At 39.9% G+C, this 22,578-nt stretch overlaps 2 protein-coding genes across 2 annotated transcripts in view; both read left to right on the forward strand.

Annotated features, from left to right (window-relative positions):
- Window positions 1-16,752, forward strand: part of tex264a (testis expressed 264, ER-phagy receptor a) — a 76,089-nt gene extending 59,337 nt beyond the window's left edge. The window contains exons 3-4 of the mRNA XM_058055787.1: window positions 5,566-5,737; window positions 14,247-16,752. Of these exons, the coding sequence (XP_057911770.1) occupies window positions 5,566-5,737; window positions 14,247-14,611 (537 nt within the window). The 3' untranslated portion in view covers window positions 14,612-16,752. The remainder of the gene's footprint in view (window positions 1-5,565; window positions 5,738-14,246) is intronic.
- Window positions 16,753-19,557: 2,805 nt separating this feature from the next.
- Window positions 19,558-22,578, forward strand: part of grm2a (glutamate receptor, metabotropic 2a) — a 51,333-nt gene continuing 48,312 nt past the window's right edge. Inside the window, exon 1 of the mRNA XM_058055250.1 lies at window positions 19,558-19,987. The gene's annotated coding sequence lies outside the window, so the exon portion shown is untranslated. The remainder of the gene's footprint in view (window positions 19,988-22,578) is intronic.

Here is a 22,578-nt window from a genome sequence, read left to right on the forward strand (position 1 = left end):
TTATGGTCATTCCACAACAACACACAAACACACAAACACACAAGGCATCATCATCATCATCAGTATCACGACAGCAAGAGAGCAACATTGTTTACTGACACTTGAAAAAACTAGCACGTTCCATCATGAACGTGAGATCCACTTCCCCAGGGGGGCAAAAACGAGTTCCAAACTAACCACATTGCTTGTTCGTTTTTAAAAACAAAATGTGTCAAAAAGTCACATTTGCGATCCGGGGACCAGAAGCTGAGTGGATAACTTTTGGTAGAGCAATTATCCGCAAATGACCAAAACATGGATCCCATATCCGTGTCATTGATCACATGGGCGTTGAAGTCTCCCAGTAGAACTGTAACTGTCTTGTTCTAACTGTGAAAATATTCCGTTTAAGAAGGAATCAGAAATTGACATATCACGGTAGGGTCTGGAACCAAATAACCACCATAAACGATGATTGATATAATCAATCAATGTAATCAATCAATGTAATCAATCAATGTGCCACAGCCACAATTGCAACATTTAAGTTTATTATGACATTTTTTGCTTGCCCTGTGATTGGCTGGCCACCAATCCAGGGTGTACCCCGCCTCTCGCTCGAAGACAGCTGGGATAGGCTCCAGCACCCCCGCGACCCTCGTGAGGATAAGCGGTAGAAAATGAATGAATGAATCTATGAACCAATTTCACTCATAATATGCATATTAAAAATGTACAGTTAATCCACGTGATTGGTATCGGTAAACATGGCTGCCAATTTGCGCCTTCGGCCTTTCTGACCATCAAACCGCCAACCTTACAGTTTCTGGACGACTCCACCTCTGCTCTACCCCCTGGGGCACTTCCGCCCAGTTGGATAACATAGTGTAAAGGGTGTTAAGTTGACCATAGGGGTGTTATTTCTCATCTGGAGGACTCTAATAATATCAAAAAGTAAACAGGTTTTTTGTGTTCTAACTGTGAAAATATTCAGTTTAAGAAGGAATCAGAAATTCACATATCACAATGGGGTCTGGAACCAAATAAACGAGGATTGATGTAATCAATCAATGTAATCAATCAATGTAATCAATCAATGTGCCACAGCCACAATTCCAGCATTTAAGTTTATTATGACATTTTTTGCTTGCCCTGTGATTGGCTGGCGACAAGTCCAGAGTGTACCCCGCCTCTTGCTTGAAGACAGCTGGGATAGGCTCCAGCATAGGCTCCGCTTGTCTCCCATTTATGGCAATTGTACAGTAAACCTCGGATATATCAGACTCGGATATATCGGAAATTCGCTCACAACGGACAGATAAAAAAGAACCGATTTTTCTGTAATGCATTTCCAATAAAAATTCATTGCATATATCGGATTTTTTATAACGGATTTCGCCTATTTCGGACAAAATCTCCAGTCCCGTTCCAATGCATTTCCATGAAATTTCCCTGGCATATATCGGATGGCCGCATCGTGGCGCTCCGATTCGAATCCGAATGGTGACAGGCCGCTATACGACGTCATTTGCAGCGTTTGCAGCGTTGCCTGCGCGTCCAGGTACATTGGAAACATAGTCAAGGAAGTGCCTTTTTATAACGGATAAAATCCCATTTACGCATATACCGGATATAAATCCCATATATGCGTAAAACGGACATTTTCCGGTATACGCATATAACGGATTTCGCTTATATCGGACAAAACCAGTGGGAACAATTGAATCCGCGGTTGATGGCCGCGCTAACGAGCGAGATGATTGGCTGTTGCGGCTGATGGGAATTAGTACCTGCGGGCCCTCGCAGCTGCGGGGTCTTACGCCGAGGGGACGCCATAAATCTGAACAAGTTAGTGTTCTAATAAGATAAATGTTAGCGGGTGGAATGTCGCCATACGCTGGCGTTCGCCTTCTGCTTTTCTCTTATCTGTGACAACAGATATTTGTGTCCACAATGTAGTCAACTGTCTTGATTCGTCTGCTCATTATGGAGGCAGGTTCAAGGAGATGGGGGCTAATTTGCATAGTGGGCCGCGGGGCTGCCGTGAGTGTGCGTATGATGCCAGGTGATTCATTCCAGTGCCTATTTTCTCGAAGATTAGATTAAAAGCACTCAGTCAGACCAAATCGAACCGACCTCAGTGGAAAAGGCGGCGTGGGAGCGTGGCTTAAATTGTCCAAAAATGGCTCTCCCCGTCGTGCGCCCCTGAATAGGCCAGGCGTTGTTGTTCTGGTGCTCGGCCACGGCAACGCTGCTGGTCGGAAGGAATCTCGAACCCAGAGAGAGCATCAATAAAGAAAAGGGAAAGTAAGTTCAAGTGGATGCTGGGAAACCGTAAGCTTGTGCTCCTGAGAAGGATGAAAATTGGTCCAAACTTGCATCTCTGCTGGGTTTCCACATCCTGGCACCGTTATTACGCCTTCCTTCGTCCCCTCAAGTCCAACTGACTTAGGGCAAGGATGTCCAAATGTCCTGAATGCCTTTGATTTGATTAGACCAAAGGCATTGATCTGATTAGACCAAAGGCATCGATCTGATCAGATCAAAGGCATTGATCTGATCAGATCAAAGGCATTCAGGACATTTGTGATGTTCTCCATATTACAAAAGTTCCCAACATTCCAATTCCATATTGTTGAGTTTCTTTGATCTAATTGGAAATCTTTACTATTATATTACTATTAGACCAAAGGCATTGATCTGATCAGATCAAAGGCATTCAGTATTTGGGAAAAATGTGCACGTTGAGAAAAGTGGGATTTTTTTTGCTGTAGATAATAGCACAAATGTGCTGACTTGTCCTGAGTTGAGAAATGTACAAGTTGTGAGTACCATTCCTTCAGAGGTGATTCTGCAAAATTAATCTCACCCGAAGACAGCTGGGATGGGCTCCAGCACCCTGCGCGACCCTTCGTGAGGATAAGCGGTACAAAAATGAATGAATGAACCGTCTGCAAATATCCCCTGGGCTGCATTTTGGACACCCCTGACTTAGCGGCTCAATACTAGAAAACAACTGCCTAATATTTGCGTGTTTAGTTGAATCGTCACCAAATTAGAACACACGTTTTAGGGGACTGACAAGGACACTTGTGTCAAATTTGAGTGGGATTGGTTGAAAAACATGGCTGCCATCAAGCTTTCCAGTCTTTGATCATTTGTGTATTGATAATAAAAACTTTGAGGCCATCTGTATTGCATGTATGCTAGCTTAACTTCCGAAGCATTTTGACCACAACCCATCGTTGGCACCACAGATGTCACTTTCAGACATGTACTGTGATGTATTATCTAGTATTAGGTGGTACTACTAATGTAGGCATGATACTCAGTACAACTCACTGAGTTTGGGAACAGATCATTAAAAAAAAAAATCTAGTTTTGACCTAATACTTTTGCAGGGATTGATGTAATGATTTTGCATACCTTCGCACTAAATCATTGGATGACCACATCTGCTCATCCAAGGGAAATAAATGTACGCGTCCCATCTGAGAACCTCGAGCAAGAAGGAGAAATATGCGAGGTTAATGTCCCATTTTGATGAAAATATGGTCTAATATTTATAAACCTCCCACATTCTATATGGCAGCGGAGAGTAGGTACGGTACGTAGACGGGCGCGTGGATGCGTATGGTAATGCAAGTTTAATGGCCTCACATGGGAGCGCATGCGGTACATGCATCTATGAACGTGTCAAAGAACGCAGCGCTAATGTCAGCAAAGCGAGCGCATGTATGACAATGTGATATTCCCATCCTGTCTCGTACACTTTAGCCATCGCGAGCTGTCATTTTGTCAGGAAGTGTTGCAAATTCTAGAATTCCTCATCTGTCTTCCACTCACCGTGACTGCCACGCCTTCACACCAAGCGCCGGCAGCCTTGCCTAGCTCTTTGTTAGCCTTTGTTGGGTGCTTTGTCGGTTGTTTGTTCAAGTGAGTTAATCAGTCGGTCATTCAGCCAAATCATCGGTCGGCCAGATCGTTAGTCCAGTCGGACAGATAATCAGTCACTTAGTCGGTTGATTGTTTGGTCAATTAGTAAGTCAGTTGAGTAGTCGGCTCGGTCAGTTGGTCTGTGAGTCAGGCAGTTCGTTAACTCGTCGGTTAGCCAGCTACTTACTACGTCAGTCTGTGTAGTTATTACTTGATTAGTTTGCTGGCCAGTAGTTAGTCAGTTATTGGGTTCTTTTCTCAGATGGTCAGCCACTTTGTCAGTGTTACACATAGCACAGTCAGTCCGGTAATTAGTCAGTTGGTTAGTCAGCGTCTCGGTCAGTTAGTAAGACTGTAGCATAGTCAGTCGGTTAACGAACGAGTTGTTTAGTTAGTAAGTTTTTCCGGACAGGTAGTTGGTCAGCTATTTGGTTAGTTATACAGCTGCTCAGTCAATGAGTCGGGTACTTACTATGGTTAGTTAGTCAGTCCAGTACTCAGTCTAGGTTGCTTAGTCGGTCGGTGATCATATATTTGACTATGAACCCGTTTCAGTTTTATCTTTATCTTCTTTGGTCAATTCATGAGTTGGTTGGGTCAGTTATTTAGTTGCTTCGTTAGTCAAGGAGTGAGACAATTAGTCAGTCAATCAATAATTCAGTCGGTCGGTCTGTTACTCAGTGGGTCAGTTAGCGATTATAATTATTTAGTTGGTCAGTTATTTAATGAATTGGTCAGTCAGTCAGTCAGTCAGCGTATCAGTTGACCCGGTCGGTGATTTTGTTGTACGGTCAGTCTGTTACTTAGTCCGTCAGTAGTCAATTCAGTAGTTGGTTGGGTCAGTTATTTAGTTGCTTTGTTAGTCAATGAGTGAGACAATTAGTCAGTCAATCAATGATTCAGTTGGTGGGTCTGTTACTTAGTAGGTCAGTTAGCGAGTATAATTATTTAGTTGGTCAGTTATTTAATGAATTGGTCGGTCAGTCAGTTGTCAGTTAGTTGACCGGTCTGTTTCTTAGTCAGTCGATTCATTTGTTCATCAGTCAGTCATTGAGTTAGTTAGTTGGTTCGGTTTTAAAAACTTCTTGAGAGGTTCTTGAAGTTATTTTCTCTTTTTTCCAAAAAAATGTCTGTTACTTAGTTGGTCAGTTAGCGAGTATAATTATTTGGTTGGTCAGTTATTTAATGAATTGGTCAGTCAGTCAGTCAGCGTATCAGTTGACCCGGTCGGTGATTTTGTTGTACGGTCAGTCTGTCACTTAGTCCGTCAGTAGTCAATTCATTAGTTGGTTGGGTCAGTTATTTAGTTGCTTCGTTAGTCAATGAGTGAGACAATTGATTTAGTTGGTCAGTCTGTTACTTAGTCGGTCCGTTAGCGAGTATAATTATTTAGTTGGTCAGTTATTTACTTAATCGGTCGGTCAGTCAGTTGTCAGTTAGTTGACCGGTCTGTTTCTTAGTCAGTCGATTCATTTGTTCATCAGTCAGTCATTGAGTTAGTTAGTTGGTTCGGTTTTAAAAACTTCTTGAGAGGAAGTTATTTTCTCTTTTTCCAAAATAAGAGCTGCTTTCGTTGACCCAGCATCCAAAGAACGGAGCTAATCTAAAGAATGCCGTGAAATCATCCTCCGTCTTTCTCTGTGTTCACAGGAGAGGAAGCTGTCGGCCTTCCCAATTATTGAGATTTGTGCGTCGGTTGTCACCCATTACATGGTGCCGCTGTCCCGCCAGACTGATTTCTTTGTTCCGGAGGTGAAGGACGAGGTGAAAGCAGACGTGAAAGAAGAGGACTCTGATGAAGACAGAGGAACTGACATCACAGGTAACACACGACTCCGGTTTACACGCGTAAGACGCGCTAATCTGTGCTATTTGTGATGCTGAGCGAGGTTTGATTCCGCTCTGGCGGCGCCGACGGCTCACATCAGGTTGCAAAGAAACAGAAGAAATGCTTGACACAACAGCGCTCGCCCTCTTGGCCGTGATCGGCGAGGACATGAAGATAGATGAGACTTTGTAATTGTTCTGTCGCTGCAAGTATGTGTGACGGAGCGCACGGCGGCGGTAGCGGTTGCACGGCCGCTGGATGGACTGTCATTGTCCACAAATCGCTGAAGAAAGAAACACGATTGGCTGACTGCTTTTCATTAGACGTTAGAAGGAGTCGTAACCTTGCACACGCTACAAATAACTCCTGGTTCTCGATGACTGCACACATTTTGTCAGGTTTGTTGACTCACTAGCATACGATTGGGAAGAGGTTTGGTCTTTGGGAAAATTGGTCCTTTGCCCAAACTGTTCCCAGGATTGTAGAAAGCATCTCGATACGATAAAAAAATTCACATTCATACCCTGAGAGTACAAAAATGGAGCCTATCCCAGCTGTCTTGGGGCGAGAGGCGGGGTACAGCCAATCACAGGGCACATATAGACAAACAACCATTCACACTCACATTCATACCTATGGACAATTTGGAGTGGCTAATTAACCTAGCATGTTTTTTTTGGAATGTGGGAGGAAACCGGAGTACCCGGAGAAAACCCACGCATGCACGGGGAGAACATGCAAACTCCACACAGAGATGGCCGAGGATGGAATTGAACTTGAGTCTCCTTGCTGTGAAGCCTGTGTGCTAACCACCTGTCCACTGTGTAGCCCTGGTTCAGTATATTTTTCATTAAAATAGTAGTCATGACAAAATGTTGTGTTGCTGCTGGATGTTCACAGTATCCGAGTGATACTGTCATGGGGGTGCTGGAGCCTATCCCAGCTGTCTTTGAATGAGAGGCGGGGTACACCCTGGACTGGTGGCCAGCCAATCACAGGGCACATATAGACAAACAACCATTCACACTCACATTCATACCTATGGACAATTTGGAGTGGCTAATTAACCTAGCATGTTTTTGGAATGTGGGAGGAAACCGGAGTACCCGGAGAAAACCCACGCATGCACGGGGAGAACATGCAAACTCCACACAGAGATGGCCGAGGGTGGAATTGAACCCTGGTTTCCTCGCTGTGAGGTCTGCGCGCTAACCACTCAACCGCCGTGTTGCCCTATTTTTCCGTATTTCAATTGTTTTTAACATTTTCTTGAGTAAAAATGGCTGACAAGAAATGAAATATGAGCATTATTATGGACTTCATGTTGGATTTCATGAAGTGATGAGATGAAGTGCTCACGAAGAAGACGAAATGCAAGGAGTCCATCTCTGCGATCCTGAAGCACTTTCTCCTCCTTTGTGTAAACCTCCACGATTTACAATGTTCTTCTTCTCTGGTCCGCTGCCTCATGTCCAATTATCTCTTTAAGCATCCTCTCCTTTGGCTCCAACACTTGGAGGAACACCATCTCCATTCCCAGCTATAATAATCCCGATGGGCCCAATTTAGCAGCTAATTTAGGCAAATTTCATCTAAAAGACTTTCAGAGGCCCGGGCGGCTTCAACCGGGGCTGCCGGGGCAGGAGGTTGGAGGGTCATCCAGTGTGCTCGAGCACCTCCCAATTACGGAAAAGTGCACTTTTTCCATCCGCAATCCTTAGCTGGGACTTGAACACACGTGTGCGTCTTTGTCTTTTCTCTGTATTTTAAAGATATAAAAACAATAAAACCAGGCCGCTAATTCATGCACATAATAGGGCACACCGAGTCCACCTCCGAAGCCTGCTATTAAAACACCTCCTTATGGTTTTACATTCATGCAGGGAGCATATAACAAACATATTCCTGATCGTTTTGCTTTATTTTAGTCATTTTTCTTTGCGTTCGTTGATTTCACATAGCAACATAGAAAGGAACACGACACCTAGCGTCAAAAACAAAAAGCAATGTGAGAGCGTGTGCTAAAGCTAGTTGCTAGCTGTCCTGTGGCGAGGTGTCACTACGCCAGTAAAGTAGTTCTTTGGCGTAACAATGTGAACTCGTTGACTGGCGCCGATTACAGCACAGACAAAAATACAGTTTGCAAATGCACACGTCTATAGTTTACACTAAACATCTGTAAACAAATGATTATTTTCTTCTAAATCTGTGAACGAATGTTGTTTTTTTCTGTTTTGTATTTTTTCTCCCGTGTTGTTGTTTCATAGAAGAGAGTAAAAAAAACTCTTCAGATGTTTGAGGCGTCACTAAAACATAAAATATGGACATCAGTCACCGTTCTGCTTCTCTATAGAAAAAAAGCTGATTTTCTCTAGCTTTTAAAAGCGGGGCACAGCAGTCAGGTATATATATTGTATTGTATATTGTATAATATTGTATTTATTGAGGGTTTTGGATGGTGTACCGTAGAGAATGCTGTTGCAGTAGTCCATTCTGGAGGTGATGAATGCATGGATGGACAGTGGAGTAGATGTTGGAGTTGATGGAGATGATGGAAATGTATAGTTGAATATCATCGGCGTAGCTATGGAAATTGAGGCCATGTCGATATGTTGATATTGCCAAGTGGAAGGATGTAGAGGATGAAGAGAAGAGGACCAAGCACCGAACCTTGGGGAACACCTTGAGGTAAAGTGGCTATGGAGGAGGAGCAGCTATTTATGTGCACAAACTGTTGACGGTTGGTGAGGTATGACCGGAGCCTTTAGACTAGAGTCTAAAGCAGGGGTCTCAAACACGCGGCCCACGGGCCAAATGTGGCCCGCAGGACACTAGTTTGAGGCCCCCGCCTTGATATGAAAGTTTAATGTTATGATATGGATGCTGTATGGTATCATGTACCCAGAAAAAATGATTACGTTTGATTCATGTTCATGTTAAAGGTTAAATAACTGTTAATAGTTATCCTCCCTATCCGTGTGGAAGTGGTAAGTTTTTGGCTATTTAAGTTGGAAGGAAATAACTCGAAGGCTACCGTTTAGGTGGCTAGCTCTCTAGTTTGCGAGTTAGCATGTGTCTCAAGACCCTGCAGTTGCGCAATATGTTGTAAATAAAAAGAGTATAAATGTGACTATAGTCGTGTTTTGTCATGTCTACAGGGCTCTAATAATGCTTTGTTCATTTTAATATGAAAAAAATCATTTGTCTACCCACCAACTATATGTGCTTTCTTAACTTTTTATTATTATTATTATTATATTTATTTATTTTTTATAATTATTATTATTATATTTATTTTTTTTATTTGATTTTCTTTATTCTTGATTTGTTTATTTATTTTTCATCTTATTTTGTGCAGAAAAATTAAGATATTTGAGAACAGTGGAATGTTTTATCAGAGCTTTTATTGTAGAATAATTGGAACCAAAGCAAAGTTTATTAATTTTTTTGTTTTTAATAAATGCGTTTTTGGGTTTTTTTTTTTGGAAAACCTGATGCGGCCCAGTCTCACCCAGACCCTAGCTCCAGTGGCCCCCAAGTAAATTGAGTTGGAGACCCCTGGTCTAAAGTTTCTATACATAGTCTCAATGTAGCTTTATGTAGCCCGGAAACTCAATATTCTGTGGGTCTTGGAAGTTCAGCAATAATATTAAATATTCCGGATAGTCCGGATTATGGATGATGTCCTTCCTTGCTTTGTCGAAGTATTCCAACGTCATCTGCATTCGCACCTCCACGAGGCTTCTGTCTCGGCCTGTTGACTAATCAACACCACATTTTCTCAGCCCGTACCTACGCAAATCACACAACGCCCCCCCCCCGTATAGACGAGCACGTGTGCCGACGGGACCCCATGTGATAATTAGATTGTTGTGCGGCGGTGAGATGGAAGTGGATGACGAGTGAAGAGTTGACCTAAGAGGTGGCGGCGCGGACGTGTTGTTGATTGGAGGCAACCGTGCTCCCAGATGACGCACTTGGGATTGGGATTGATTGGGAGTGTGAATGCAACACGACCGACCGACGGACGGACGGACGATGCCCGGTCTTGCTCAGTCTTTGACGGCAGATGTCACATAATCAATAATCCTTGGATGCTAGGGGCCACTTTCATACTTTTGTATCCAGTCGTCCATCATTCAATGCCAAAGACGCATTAATACTTTTTGTTATAAACATGAACGCCCAATCCCAAGGACGTATTTACATTTTTTTTTAAACAGGCAGCACGGCAGTCGAGTGGTTAGCGCGCAGACCAGGGTTCAATTCCATCCTCGGCCATCTCTGTGTGGAGTTTGCATGTTCTCCCCGTGCATGCGTGGGTTTTCTCCGGGTACTCCGGTTTCCTCCCACATTCCAAAAATATGTCTATTATACAAAACAACATGTCTATGTCTATTTATTAATATGTTTATGCTTGCAAAAAACACTAAACTCATCACACAGTAACCTACCACTCCAAAGGTGCACCTAAAAATATACAAAGAAGTACCAATATGAGTTCTGAAGTCTCCCATTCTGCATTGTGTCTGAACAACGCAGTTCATTGGAGTACATGCGGCATAGAAAGTGGTTAGTGCGCAGGCCACACAGCTAGGAGACCCGAGTTCAATTCCGCCCTCGGCCATCTCTGTGTGGAGTTTGCATGTTCTCCCCGTGCATGCGTGGGTTTTCTCCGGGTATTCCGGTTTCCTCCCACATTCCAAAAATATGTCTATTATACAAAACAACATGTCTATGTCTATTTATTTACATGTTTATGCTTGCAAAAAACACTAAACTCATCACACAGTAACTTACCACTCCAAAGGTGCACGTAAAAATATACAAAGAAGTACCAATATGAGTTCTGAAGTTTCCCATTCTGCATTGTGTCTGAGCAAAGCAGTTCATTGGAGTACATGCGGCATAGAAAGTGGTTAGTGCGCAGGCCTCACAGCTAGGAGACCAGGGTTCAATTCCACCCTCGGCCATCTCTGTGTGGAGTTTGCATGTTCTCCCCGTGCATGCGTGGGTTTTCTCCGGGTACTCCGGTTTCCTCCCACATTCCAAAAACATGCTAGGTTAATTAGCCACTCCAAATTGTCCATAGGTATGAATGTGAGTGTGAATGGTTGTTTGTCTATATGTGCCCTGTGATTGGCTGGCCACCAGTCCAGTTCATTCTTATTTTCCTGTCAAACAAGCCCTTTTTGTGTTGTTTATGTCTAGTTTAGTCACAAAGGCTGACAATCTTTGTGTCAAAGTGAAAGAAAGCTTGAATTTTATTTTTCACAAAAAAAAAACTGATTTTATCTTTTTTTTAGTCGGGAACTGATATTTTCCTGAAACTTACCTATGTTCTACTACTGATTTCTAAAGAACCGGAAGAGGTAGAAACAAGCTTGTTTTTCTGATGAAAAATATTAGCTTCCATGTTCATGTAGCCGTATAACACAATATTCCACGTGTCTTGGAAGATCAGTCAAAATGGTCTAAAATGGTCGCTACTGAAGGGGTTGTCTTTTAGAAAATGGCTGGAATTGAATAATTTCATGAAGAAATGATCGCTGTTTTGTGGTTGACGACAGCCGATTATCAGTCTAAAAATAGATTTAAAGTGGACCTATGATACTTTTTCCACTTTTCTGGCCTATAAACGTAGATAAATGTTGGATTCTGGTGTTAAACCATGACAAAGTTTCAGATAATGAGGTATGCGCTTTGGAAGCCCTGAAAGACACCGGCCCCCTGTGACATCACAGTGAGCCAGGCTTGCCTAAATGAGCGCAGACTGTAGGCCAGATAGCTTTGCTCTGTTTATGGTTGTTAGCTATGGTTGCCAGTCGGCAAGCTCAGGCAGAAGTGGTTGGAGTTGGTGATTCCCAGAAGAACGTACGTTAGCCTAATTGATGACAGATTTGCACCGCCGCGTGATGGGGATTGCTAATGCCGGCACACTCGACCCCATGCTAATTGGCCTTTGATCTGGGACGGGGGCGACCCGGCTTGCTGTCGGTGTATTATGTGTGTACTCTGTGCATAATATAGTCTTACTTAGCAACGAGCATAAACAGCCTTAGAGGGATGTCATGCAGGAGACAAGAATCAACTTAACAACTCACACGGCATCACACCTTCATCCCACACAGCTCACACTCTGCCTGGGACTTTTCTACACCACCAAAAATGTAAAAATATCTATGCATTATTCATACGCCGTTGTTCTTTTTTTTTTTTTTTTAGCCTTTAGTCGTCTTTTTTGTTTTTATCATTAAAAGCAGGGGTCTCAAACTCAATTTACTTGGGGGCCACTGGAGCTCCGGTCTGGGCAAGACTGGGCCGCATCAGGTTTTCCAAAAAAAAAAAAAAAACGCATTTATTAAAAACAGAAAAATTAATAAACTTTGCTTTTGTTTCGATTTTCTACAATAAAAGCTCTGATAAAACATTCCACTGTTCTCAAATATCTTAATTTTTATTTTTCTACACAAAATAAGATGAAAAATAAATAAACAAATCAAGAATAAAGAAAATCAATCAATCAGTAATAAATAAATATAATAATAATAATAAAAACTTAAGAAAGCACATATAGTTGGTGGGTAGACAAATGATTTTTTTCATATTAAAATGAACAAAGCATTATTAGAGCCCTGTAGACATGACAAAACACGACTATAGTCACATTTATACTCTTTTATTTACAACATATTGCGCAACTGCAGGGTCTTGAGACACATGCTAACTCGCAAACTAGACAGCTAGCGACCTAAACGGTAGGCTTCGAGTTATTTCCTTTCAACTTAAATAGCCAAAAACTTACCACTTCCACACGGATAGGGAGGATAACTATTAACAGTTATTTAACCTTTAACATGAACATGAATCAAACGTAATATTTTTTTCTGTGTACCTGATACCATACAGCATCCACATTAAACTTTCATATCAAGGTGGGGGCCTCAAACTAGTGTCCTGCGGGCCACATTTGGCCCACGGGCCGCGTGTTTGAGACCCCTGATTAAAAGCAAAGCAACACATCACATTTTAACCTCTATGCAACTCAAATCACAATATTTCTAATTGTTTATTCTCCTAAAGTCGAGACTCTTAAAGGGGACCTATGATACCTTTTCCACTTTTCCGATCTATAAATTTTGTTAGAATGTTGCATTCAGGTGTTAAAGCATGCCAATGTTTCATATCATGAGGTTTGCGCATTTGGAAGTGAACCCTGAAAGAAGTTTGGGATGCCTCAAAACGCTTGCTTCCAACAGGCGTGGTAAAACTGTTCCTTTGTGATGTCACAGAGAGGCGCACTTCCTTATATGGTTCATCGGTAGGAAGCACTTTGGGCGTGTGACCAACCACAATAAATTAAAACAGACCGTTTGGCAGGAAGCACAAATCCAAGGCAATCCAGCTGGAATAGGTGCGGATTCTGGAAGATCTAAAAAAAGTTTTCTGTGCAGGTTATTGTGTGTGGCTGCTCTATAGGAGCACAACTCGATACAAAGGGTCAAAAAATGAGCATAATAGGTCCCCCTTTAATATTTAGACTTTTGTAATTTTTTAAAATTCTGACTAAAAAAATTCTTTATTTTTATTGGCTTGAGAGGATAAGCAATATAGAAAATTGATGGATATTTTTCTATGTTTCAAAATTTTTTCCTCCAATTATTATTGCCACTGAAATAATTTTTCCTCTCAATATGAAGTGTTTATTGTCATAAAATTGCATTTTTTTCTACCTCCAGTAGGATCTTTGGTCTTTTTTCTTGTAATATTACAGCTGTTTTTTCAAAAAAAAATTTTTTAATAGAATTTATATTCTATATTTTGACTTTGTCATTGTAACATAACGTTTTCTGCAACCTGATGTTCCCAAAACTACAACCTTATTCATCGTTTTGTTTTGGATAATATAAGGATTTAAAAAATAGCACCTTTTTCTTTAATATTTTGACTTTTGTAATTTTTTAAAAATTCTGATTTAAAAAATTCTTTATTTTTATTGGCTTGAGAGGATAAGCAATATAGAAAATTGATGGATATTTTTCCATGTTTCAAAAATTTTTCCTCCAATTATTATTGCTACTGAAATAATTTTTCCTCTCAATATGAAGTGTTTATTGTCATAAAATTGCAATTTTTTCTTCCTCCAGTAGGATCTTTGGTCTTTATTCTTGAAAAATGACAGCTGTTTTTTTCAAAAAAAATTTTTTTTATAGAATTTATATTCTATATTTTGACTTTGTCCTTGTAACATAACGTTTTTTGCAACCTGATGTTCCCAAAACTACAACTTTATTCATCGTTTTGTTTTGGATAATATAAGGATTTAAAAAAAATATTTTAATATTGAAATATTGAAGTTTATTTATCTTGATATTTTGACTTTATTTCTTCAAATGACTGCTGATTTCCGTGCTGTTTTTATGACGTACTTTTATTCTGAAAGGACATTTGGCCAGCCGCCGAGTCGAGTGCTTGCGTTGACATTTCTACGTGACGTTTGCAGGTGCCGACTCCCACAGCGACGTGAGCTCGGGCAGCGGGGGGGCGCCCTGGGACAGCCGCGAGACCTCGCTGGCCGCCTCCACCGCCGCCTCCTTGGCCTCGTCCCTGCCGCTGAGGGACGTGATGGACGCGGCGCACGGAGACGGCAAGCGCGGGAGAGACGGCAGCGAGCCCAGCTCGGACGTGTCGCTGGGCAGTGGCTCGTCCTTCGAGGAGCTGGGCGTGGCTCAGGAGGACGAGGAGCGGGAAGCGGGGGAGGAGGACGAGGAGGAGGTCCCTGGGGGCGGGGATAGAGAAGATGCTGAAATTTTGGAGGAGGAGAAGAAGAGGGAGGAGCCTTTGGGGGGCGGCGGCGGCGAGGAGTGATGATGCAGTGTTCGTCTGTCACGTCATCCTGACTCTTTTCAATTTTCCCTCCTTTTTATTGCACCTCAATCTCGTAAAAGCTCATATTTACAGCTTGTACCTGAAGGCCTCGCTCAATTCCCAGCGTTAGGCACACCTTCACAATCCAATGACATCCAAGACAAGATTCCTGGAAAAGGATAATCACACCACATCTTTTCACTGTTGGCTGGGGGAGGGGTGGACGGGGGTGGACGGGGGGGGGTGTATTTCATTTTGTATTCCATGTCAAACACAATATTGAGAATTATGAGACACATTTATGGACAATATCTCCTCAGTCTTAACGGGGACCTTTACTCTCTTGGGAATTTTGCCCATCATTCCCAATCCTTATATGAAACATCACATAATCACACGTGTATCCCAATGATAGCATTGTTAGCTAGCTTATATGAACTATACACAGAAAAGGCTAAGAAATAAATTTTCATGTTTCACATAAAGATTGGGAAAGATGGGTAATATTCCGCAAAAAGTGCACTTCCCTTTTAATATAGTTGTGATATCATAAATATTAACTTCACTCTTTGTTTACTGTTTTTCCTGGGGGGGGGGGTTACATTTTCCAAATATTTCAACCTCATTCTCAAATAATATTCATAACATTTCCTTTGGTGATATTATGACTTTATTCTCATAATATTGCAACTTTTTCCCTGCCTTAATTTTCAAAAGATGACAATATTTTGTTTATTTTGTTTTGTAATATTGAAACATTATTTTCCTTAATTATTGAAAGTCTATAGACATAAAAATGACATAACTTTTCCTCATATTACAACTTTATGCTCATAAAAATTGAGACTTTTTATGTCGTACGTTTATTTTCCATTTCTGCTGTCTTTATTTTTGTACATTTAATTATGACTTCATTTCATAATATTTGGACTTTATTCACATTCTTTATTTCCATTTTAACTTTTTTCCAACCTAATTTTTAAAAAATTACAACTTTATTTTGTTTTGTTTGTTTTATATTATGCCTTTAAAAAAATACATAGTTTTTCTTTATTATCTAAATGTATTAAAATTATTTTTTTCTCATAATATTCCAACTTTATTCCTGTTAGAATACAACTTTTTACTTTAATGTTTTGACTTTTTCCTCCTAAAACTTAATTCTGGGCTTGCTCCATTTCTGCTGTTTTTTTTTTTTTTTATATTTTCCCTGTCTTTCAATTATTTTTTGTAATTTTTCCTCATATTCCTGACTTAAATGCAGAATATTTTAATACTTTATTCTTGTAACTTTTTTAACCATTAACCCAACATAATTTTACAATCTATTTGTTATTTTTTAATTTCTCATAATATTACATCCTTTAAAAAAATAGATTTCAAATATTTAAACTTTACACTTTATACTAAAATGCTATTTTTCCTCAGAATATTATGATTTTATTCTTGTAAAAGTATGACTTATTACAACTTTTGTCTTGATATTTTCTCTTATTGGGTCATAGGAGTGTAAAGGTGACTATAGGGGTGTTATTTCATGTCTGCAGGTCTCTCATAATGTTAAAAGGCATATTTTGAAGGTCATAAAGGCAAACGGTTATGCCATATCTCCAAAAACATCCATCCATTCATAAATAAGGAATCATACTTAGCACATTGGGGGGGGGGGTGGAGCCCACTCAGGAGGGATTATGAAGCCACGCTGACATAGTAGACGGCGTCAATCTACAATAATAAATATTTTTCTTTGTGTGGATGTCATGAGAAGTGTAGGTGGGTGTACCTAATCAAGAGTCCATTGACGTGCAGCACATGCTTGTCTGTCAGAATAAAACATTTCAATTCCTCTTTTCAAGACTGCTTTTCTTACGAATGACTTGTTCCGCTCTCTTCGAAGTCGCCGTCTGTTCCGACGGGAGCGTTTGGAACATGTTTATGGTTGATGTCAGGATTCTTCTTCTCAGGTACTTTCATTACTTGTGACAAGGTATGCTGGAGCCTATCCCAGCTGACTTCAGGCGAGAGGCGGGGTCCACCCTGGACTGGTGGTCAGCCAATCACAGGGCATTTATTTTCCATGACTTGTTACAGTTTTACTTGGGTCATTTTCATTCTTGTTTTTTTTTTTTTTTTTTTTTTTTTAAGAATTTTAACTCTTTTATTTAAGCCATTTTATTGTACTTTTAATTAAACAATTTAAATTTTTACTTATTTTTCATTACTTGTTACAGTTTTATTTAGTTCATTTTCATTCTTTTTTTTTTACGAATTTTTTACTCTTATTTAAGCCATTTTATTGTACTTTTAATTAAATAATTTTTACTTATTTTTCCATTACTTGTTACAGTTTCATTTAGTTCATTTTCATTCTTTTTTTGTTTTTTAAAATGAATTTTTAGTCTTTTATTGAAGCCATTTTATTGTACTTTTAATTAAACAATATTTACTTATTTTTCATTACTTGTTACAGTTTTATTTAGGTCATTTTCATTCTTTTTTTTTTTACGAATTTTTACTCTTATTTAAGCCATTTCATTGTACTTTTAATTAAACCATTTTTACTTATTTTTCATTACTTGTTACAGTTTTATTTAGGTCATTTTCATTCTTTTTTTGTTTTTTTAAAATGATTTTTTACTCTTTTTTAAAGCCAATTCATTGTACTTTAAATTAAATTATTTTTACTTATTTTTCGTTACTTGTTACAGTTTTATTTAGGTCATTTTCATTCTTTTTTTGTTTTTTTTAAATGAATTTTTACTCTTATTTAAGCCATTTTATTGTACTTTTAATTAAACAATTTTTACTTATTTTTCATTACTTGTTACAGTTTTATTTAGGTCATTTTCATTCTTTTTTTGTTTTTTTTTTAATGATTTTTACTCTTTTTTTTAAAGCCATTTCATTGTACTTTTAATTAAATTATTTTTACTTATTTTTCGTTACTTGTTACAGTTTTATTTAGGTCATTTTCATTCTTTTTTTGTTTTTTGTAATGATTTTTACTCTTTTTTTAAAGCCATTTCATTGTACTTTTAATTAAACAATTTTTACTTATTTTTCATTACTTGTTACAGTTTTATTTAGGTCATTTTCATTCTTTTTTGTTATTTTTTATGAATTTTTACTCTTATTTAAGCCATTTTATTGTACTCTTAATTAAACAATTTTTACTTATTTTTCATTACTTGTTACAGTTTTATTTAGATCATTTTCATTATTTTTTTGTTTTTTTTAAATGATTTTTTACTCTTATTTAAGTCATTTTATTGTACTTTTAATTAAATTTTTTTAGTTATTTTTCATTACTTGTTACAGTTTTATTTAGGTCATTTTCATCCTTTTTTGTTTTTTTTTAAATGAATTTTTAATCGTATTTAAGCAATTTTAATGTACTTTTAATTAAAAAATTTTACTTATTTTTCATTACTTGTTACAGTTTTATTTAGGTAGGCGATATTGTTATTGCAGCAGCTAACGTGTACTACTGTATATTTCGGGTGGAGTAACAGCGCCACGCTACTATAGGCCTCAAGCTCCTCCTTGCTAACACGACTTAGTGATGCTGGTACCGTGTTGTTAGTTTAAGTTAAGCTAATGCTAAGTCATACACCAAGTACTACATGTTATCACAAATGTACTTACTGTATGTATACGGGATCACAGCATGGATATAAAAAAAATTTTTTTAGAGGGCTTTGTCGTGGAAAAAGTTGTATTGTGAGCTAGCTCATATTAATTAGTTTTGTGGTGTTATAAAGCACGGAAAAGGGAAAGAAATATGTATCCGTGTTTTACATAAGGATTGGGAATGATGGGCAATATTCTCAAAAAAGTGCACTTCCCCTTTAAGAGTTATTTGGTACTTACTTGGTCAAATTTATTTAAGTCAATTTGACTTTTGTTTGTTTTATTAACACTTACTGACATGACTTTATTTGCTTTGTATTAATTTTCAAAAAAATTCTTTTTGTATTTTTTTTTTAATTAATTTTTAAACTTTTATTGAATTCTTTATTTGACTTTTATTCCATGTTCCACGTGTCCTCCCCACCATGTGTCCTCCGCATGGTCCCAACTTGGGTGTCCCTATACACGGTGTCTTCCAGACTCTGCCGGGTCCCCGAAGCTAAACATCAACGTGATGGTGTCCCAGCGCCTTCTACACGATGAAGACCAGAGCCTTGTTAGATATTCATCTCAGACGTCAGGGGAGCACCAAGGTGACCACGTGGGACTTTTTTTGTTTTTTTTTTAATGATTTTTTACTCTTTTTTAAAAGCCATTTCATTGTAATTTTAATTAAACAATTTTTACTTATTTTTCATTACTTGTTACAGTTTTATTTAGGTCATTTTCATTCTTTTTTTGTTTTTTTAAATGAATTTTTACTCTTATTTAAGCCATTTTATTGTACTCTTAATTAAACAATTTTTACTTATTTTTCATTACTTGTTACAGTTTTATTTAGATCATTTTCATTCTTTTTTTGTTTTTTTAAATGACTTTTTACTCTTTTTTAAAGCCATTTCATTGTACTTTTAATTAAACAATTTTTACTTATTTTTCATTACTTGTTATATCATTTTCATTCTTTTTTTGTTTTTTTTAATGATTTTTTACTCTTATTTAAGCCATTTTATTGTACTTTTAATTAAATTTTTTTAGTTATTTTTCATTACTTGTTACAGTTTTATTTAGGTCATTTTCATTCTTTTTTGTTTTTTTAAATGAATTTTTAATCGTATTTAAGCAATTTTATTGTACTTTTAATTAAACAATTTTTTATTGTTAGATATTCATCTCAGACGTCAGGGGAGTACCAAGGTGACCACGTGGGACTTGACCCCCCCCCCCCCCCCTTCCACGTGTCACAACTTGTTTGTGGATCCCAAGTTTTAAAAAAATAAAAAAATGCTGGCCACGTGCACAAATAGGAGGAGACTCCCTCCAACATCTCCTCCTCTTCTGTCCTGTGGGGGCTTTAGAAGTTGCAGAAGATGCTCTCCGGTGGGGCTTCACCGCCGCATGCCTGACTTTCTCCAGCCCCCCCATTTTAGCTTCTTCTTCCTCCTCCTCCTCCTCCTCCAGCAACAGCACCTCCAACTTCGGGCGTCCTGAACGCATCATCGGGATGCGAGAAATGTGACTTCGGAGGAGCGAGGCGGCACCACCACCACCGCTCCCTCTTCAGCACCACGGACAGCGCCTCTCCGCTCGGCCCGCCTTCCTTCCATCCTCCCTTGCTTCCTCCCTCCCTCTCTTCCTTTTCCTTTCCTAACTCCGTTCACTCAGCCTTGCGGGACCGCTCCGGAGGATGCGTGCCGGCGCAGCGCTGCTCGTTCAGCCCGCTGGAAGCTGAGGAAGCCCGGATAGGTAAGGAGGGACTTAGTGTGGGGGGGCAACTTTGACTGTTATATTTGTCATAATAATTTGTCTAATAATATGTTGAATATGCACTGAACAGTCAATTTTTATTTTGTTTTTTTAATAGAAATTTAAGGATCCATATTGTGGTTTTTGCAAAAATACCCCCCCCCCCCCATCCCCATTTAATTGCATTGCCTTGATAAATAAACACACATGATGACTAGAAACAATGCATGTGGTGTTTGTTTTTAAATAACTTGCTTATTTAGTCTACTGTGTTTATAAAACAGATGGGGGGGTTGGTGGTGGTGGTGGGGGGGGGGTTCATTAAAGAATGCGGAAGCTGCCGGAAGATGTTGCTGATTGTACGCTAAATAATTCATGAGGAAGTCTTGTCACCTGTTACGTTTCGCTTGCCTCCTCTGCGGGAACGAAGGGAAGAGTTTGGCTTGAAAAGATTATTTATTTTATTTGTGCCTTCATTTGGCCTCATTTCATAGGTTGTAGTGTGTGTGTGTGTGTGTGTGAATGTGTGTGTGTGTGTGTGTGTGTGTAGGTTTCAGCATCATATAATGTCTGCTCAGGATGTTTGAGCCACTGAGCTCCTCTTGATTGTTTGGTCTTCCTCGTGGTACTCCGCCATGCATACTGTGTGTGTGTGTGTATATGTGTGTGTGTGTGTGTGTGTGTGTGTGTCTTTATTGCTCTATTGTGCACCTGATGCCCACACAACATCTGCTGTATCTCCACGTTGATGTACTTCCAGTGCGTGCCCTTATGTGACAACAATACGCCAAAACGGAGCCCCAATCATAACAATGATGATATGAAAGTAGCTCCATAGCAGATGAATATCTATATTATATATGCTATATCTACGTATGTATATAGCATATGAATGGATTCTGATGAAGGTGTGAGCCATCCATGGTTTATGGGAAGGAGATGATTTGCAAGGAAAGAGGATGAAATAGTGGCATCATCATCATCATCATCATCATGTCACTTTGCATTAAGAATTTATTTTGAAAAATTTCCGTACTAAGTAGATATTTAGATTGTTTCTGGGAAGTTTTACAAAGTATTTGATGATGTTGTTATTGTTATTATATGCGTCCATCCATCCATGTGTTCATCCATCTGTCCTTTCATCCATCCATCCACGTGTCCATCTATATGTCCTTTCATCCATCCATGTGTCCATCCGTCTGTCCTTTCATCCATCCATGTGTCCATCCGTACATCCATCCATCTTTCTATCCGTCCACCTTTCCATACATTCATCCATTCATTTGTCCGTCTATCCATCCATCCATCCATCCACCCATCCATTCATCCATCCTTCCACCCGCCCACCCATCCATCATCCATCCATGCATCCATCCATTCATCCATCCATCCACCTATTCATCCATCCACCCATCCATCCATTCATCTGTCCATCCACCCATCCATCCATTCATCCGTCCATCCACCCATCCATACATGCGTCCATCTATTCATCCATCCATCCATCCATCCAGCCATGCGTCCATCCATTCATCCATCCACCCATTCATCCATCCATCCACCCATCCATACATGCGTCCATCCATTCATCCATCCATCCATCTACCCATCCATGCGTCCATCCATTCATTTATCCACCCATCCATCTATTCATCCATCCATCCATCCATCCCTGCGTCCATCCATTCATCCGTCCATCCACCCATCCACCCATCCATCTATTCATCCATCCATCCATCCATCCATCCCTGCGTCCATCCATTCATCCACCCATCCATCCATGCGTCCATCCATTCATCCATCCACCCATCCATCTATTCATCCATCCATCCATATATCCATCCATCCCTGCGTCCATCCATTCATCCGTCCATCCACCCACCCATTCATCCGTCCATCCACCCATCCATACTTGCGTCCATCCATTCATCCATCCACCCATCCATCCATCCATACATGCGTCCATCCATTCATCCATCCATCCACCCATCCATCCATACGTCCATCCATTCATCTATCCACCCATCCATCCATTCATCCATCCACCCATCCATCCATCCATCCATCCATCCATCCATCCACCCATCCATCCATCCATCCATCCATTCATCTATCCACCCATCCATCCATCCATCCACCCATCCATCCATCCATCCATCCATCCATCCATCCATCCATCCATCCATCCATCCATCCATCCATCCATCCATCCATCCACTTATCCATCCATCAATGTCTGATTTGGGATCCACGGTACATCTTACAGTAACATGAGCGAGACAAAGCGAGATGATGAATGTTTGATGAGGAGGGTGGGATGGGGCTCCTGGGACGAGGAAGAGGAAGAGGAGGGGGAGGGATGCTTTGCTGAGCACATGGGAGGGATTCCCCAGTTTTCCAGGTGTGGGGGGAGGGAGGGGGAGGGATGCAGTGGGGGGGGGGGGGCGTTGAAAGCGAGGACAGGAATGAGGAATATTCTGCTTGGAATTGTGTGGCTGCCATGGCGACCGGGAGGAGCAGAGGAAGTACACCCTCGCCAGCCAGCCAACCAACGCCGCCTTCCTCGTGATCACATGACAGCATCGCTA

The sequence above is a fragment of the Doryrhamphus excisus genome, chromosome 18 (assembly GCF_030265055.1).
Source record: "Doryrhamphus excisus isolate RoL2022-K1 chromosome 18, RoL_Dexc_1.0, whole genome shotgun sequence".
Classification (NCBI taxonomy): domain Eukaryota; kingdom Metazoa; phylum Chordata; class Actinopteri; order Syngnathiformes; family Syngnathidae; genus Doryrhamphus; species Doryrhamphus excisus.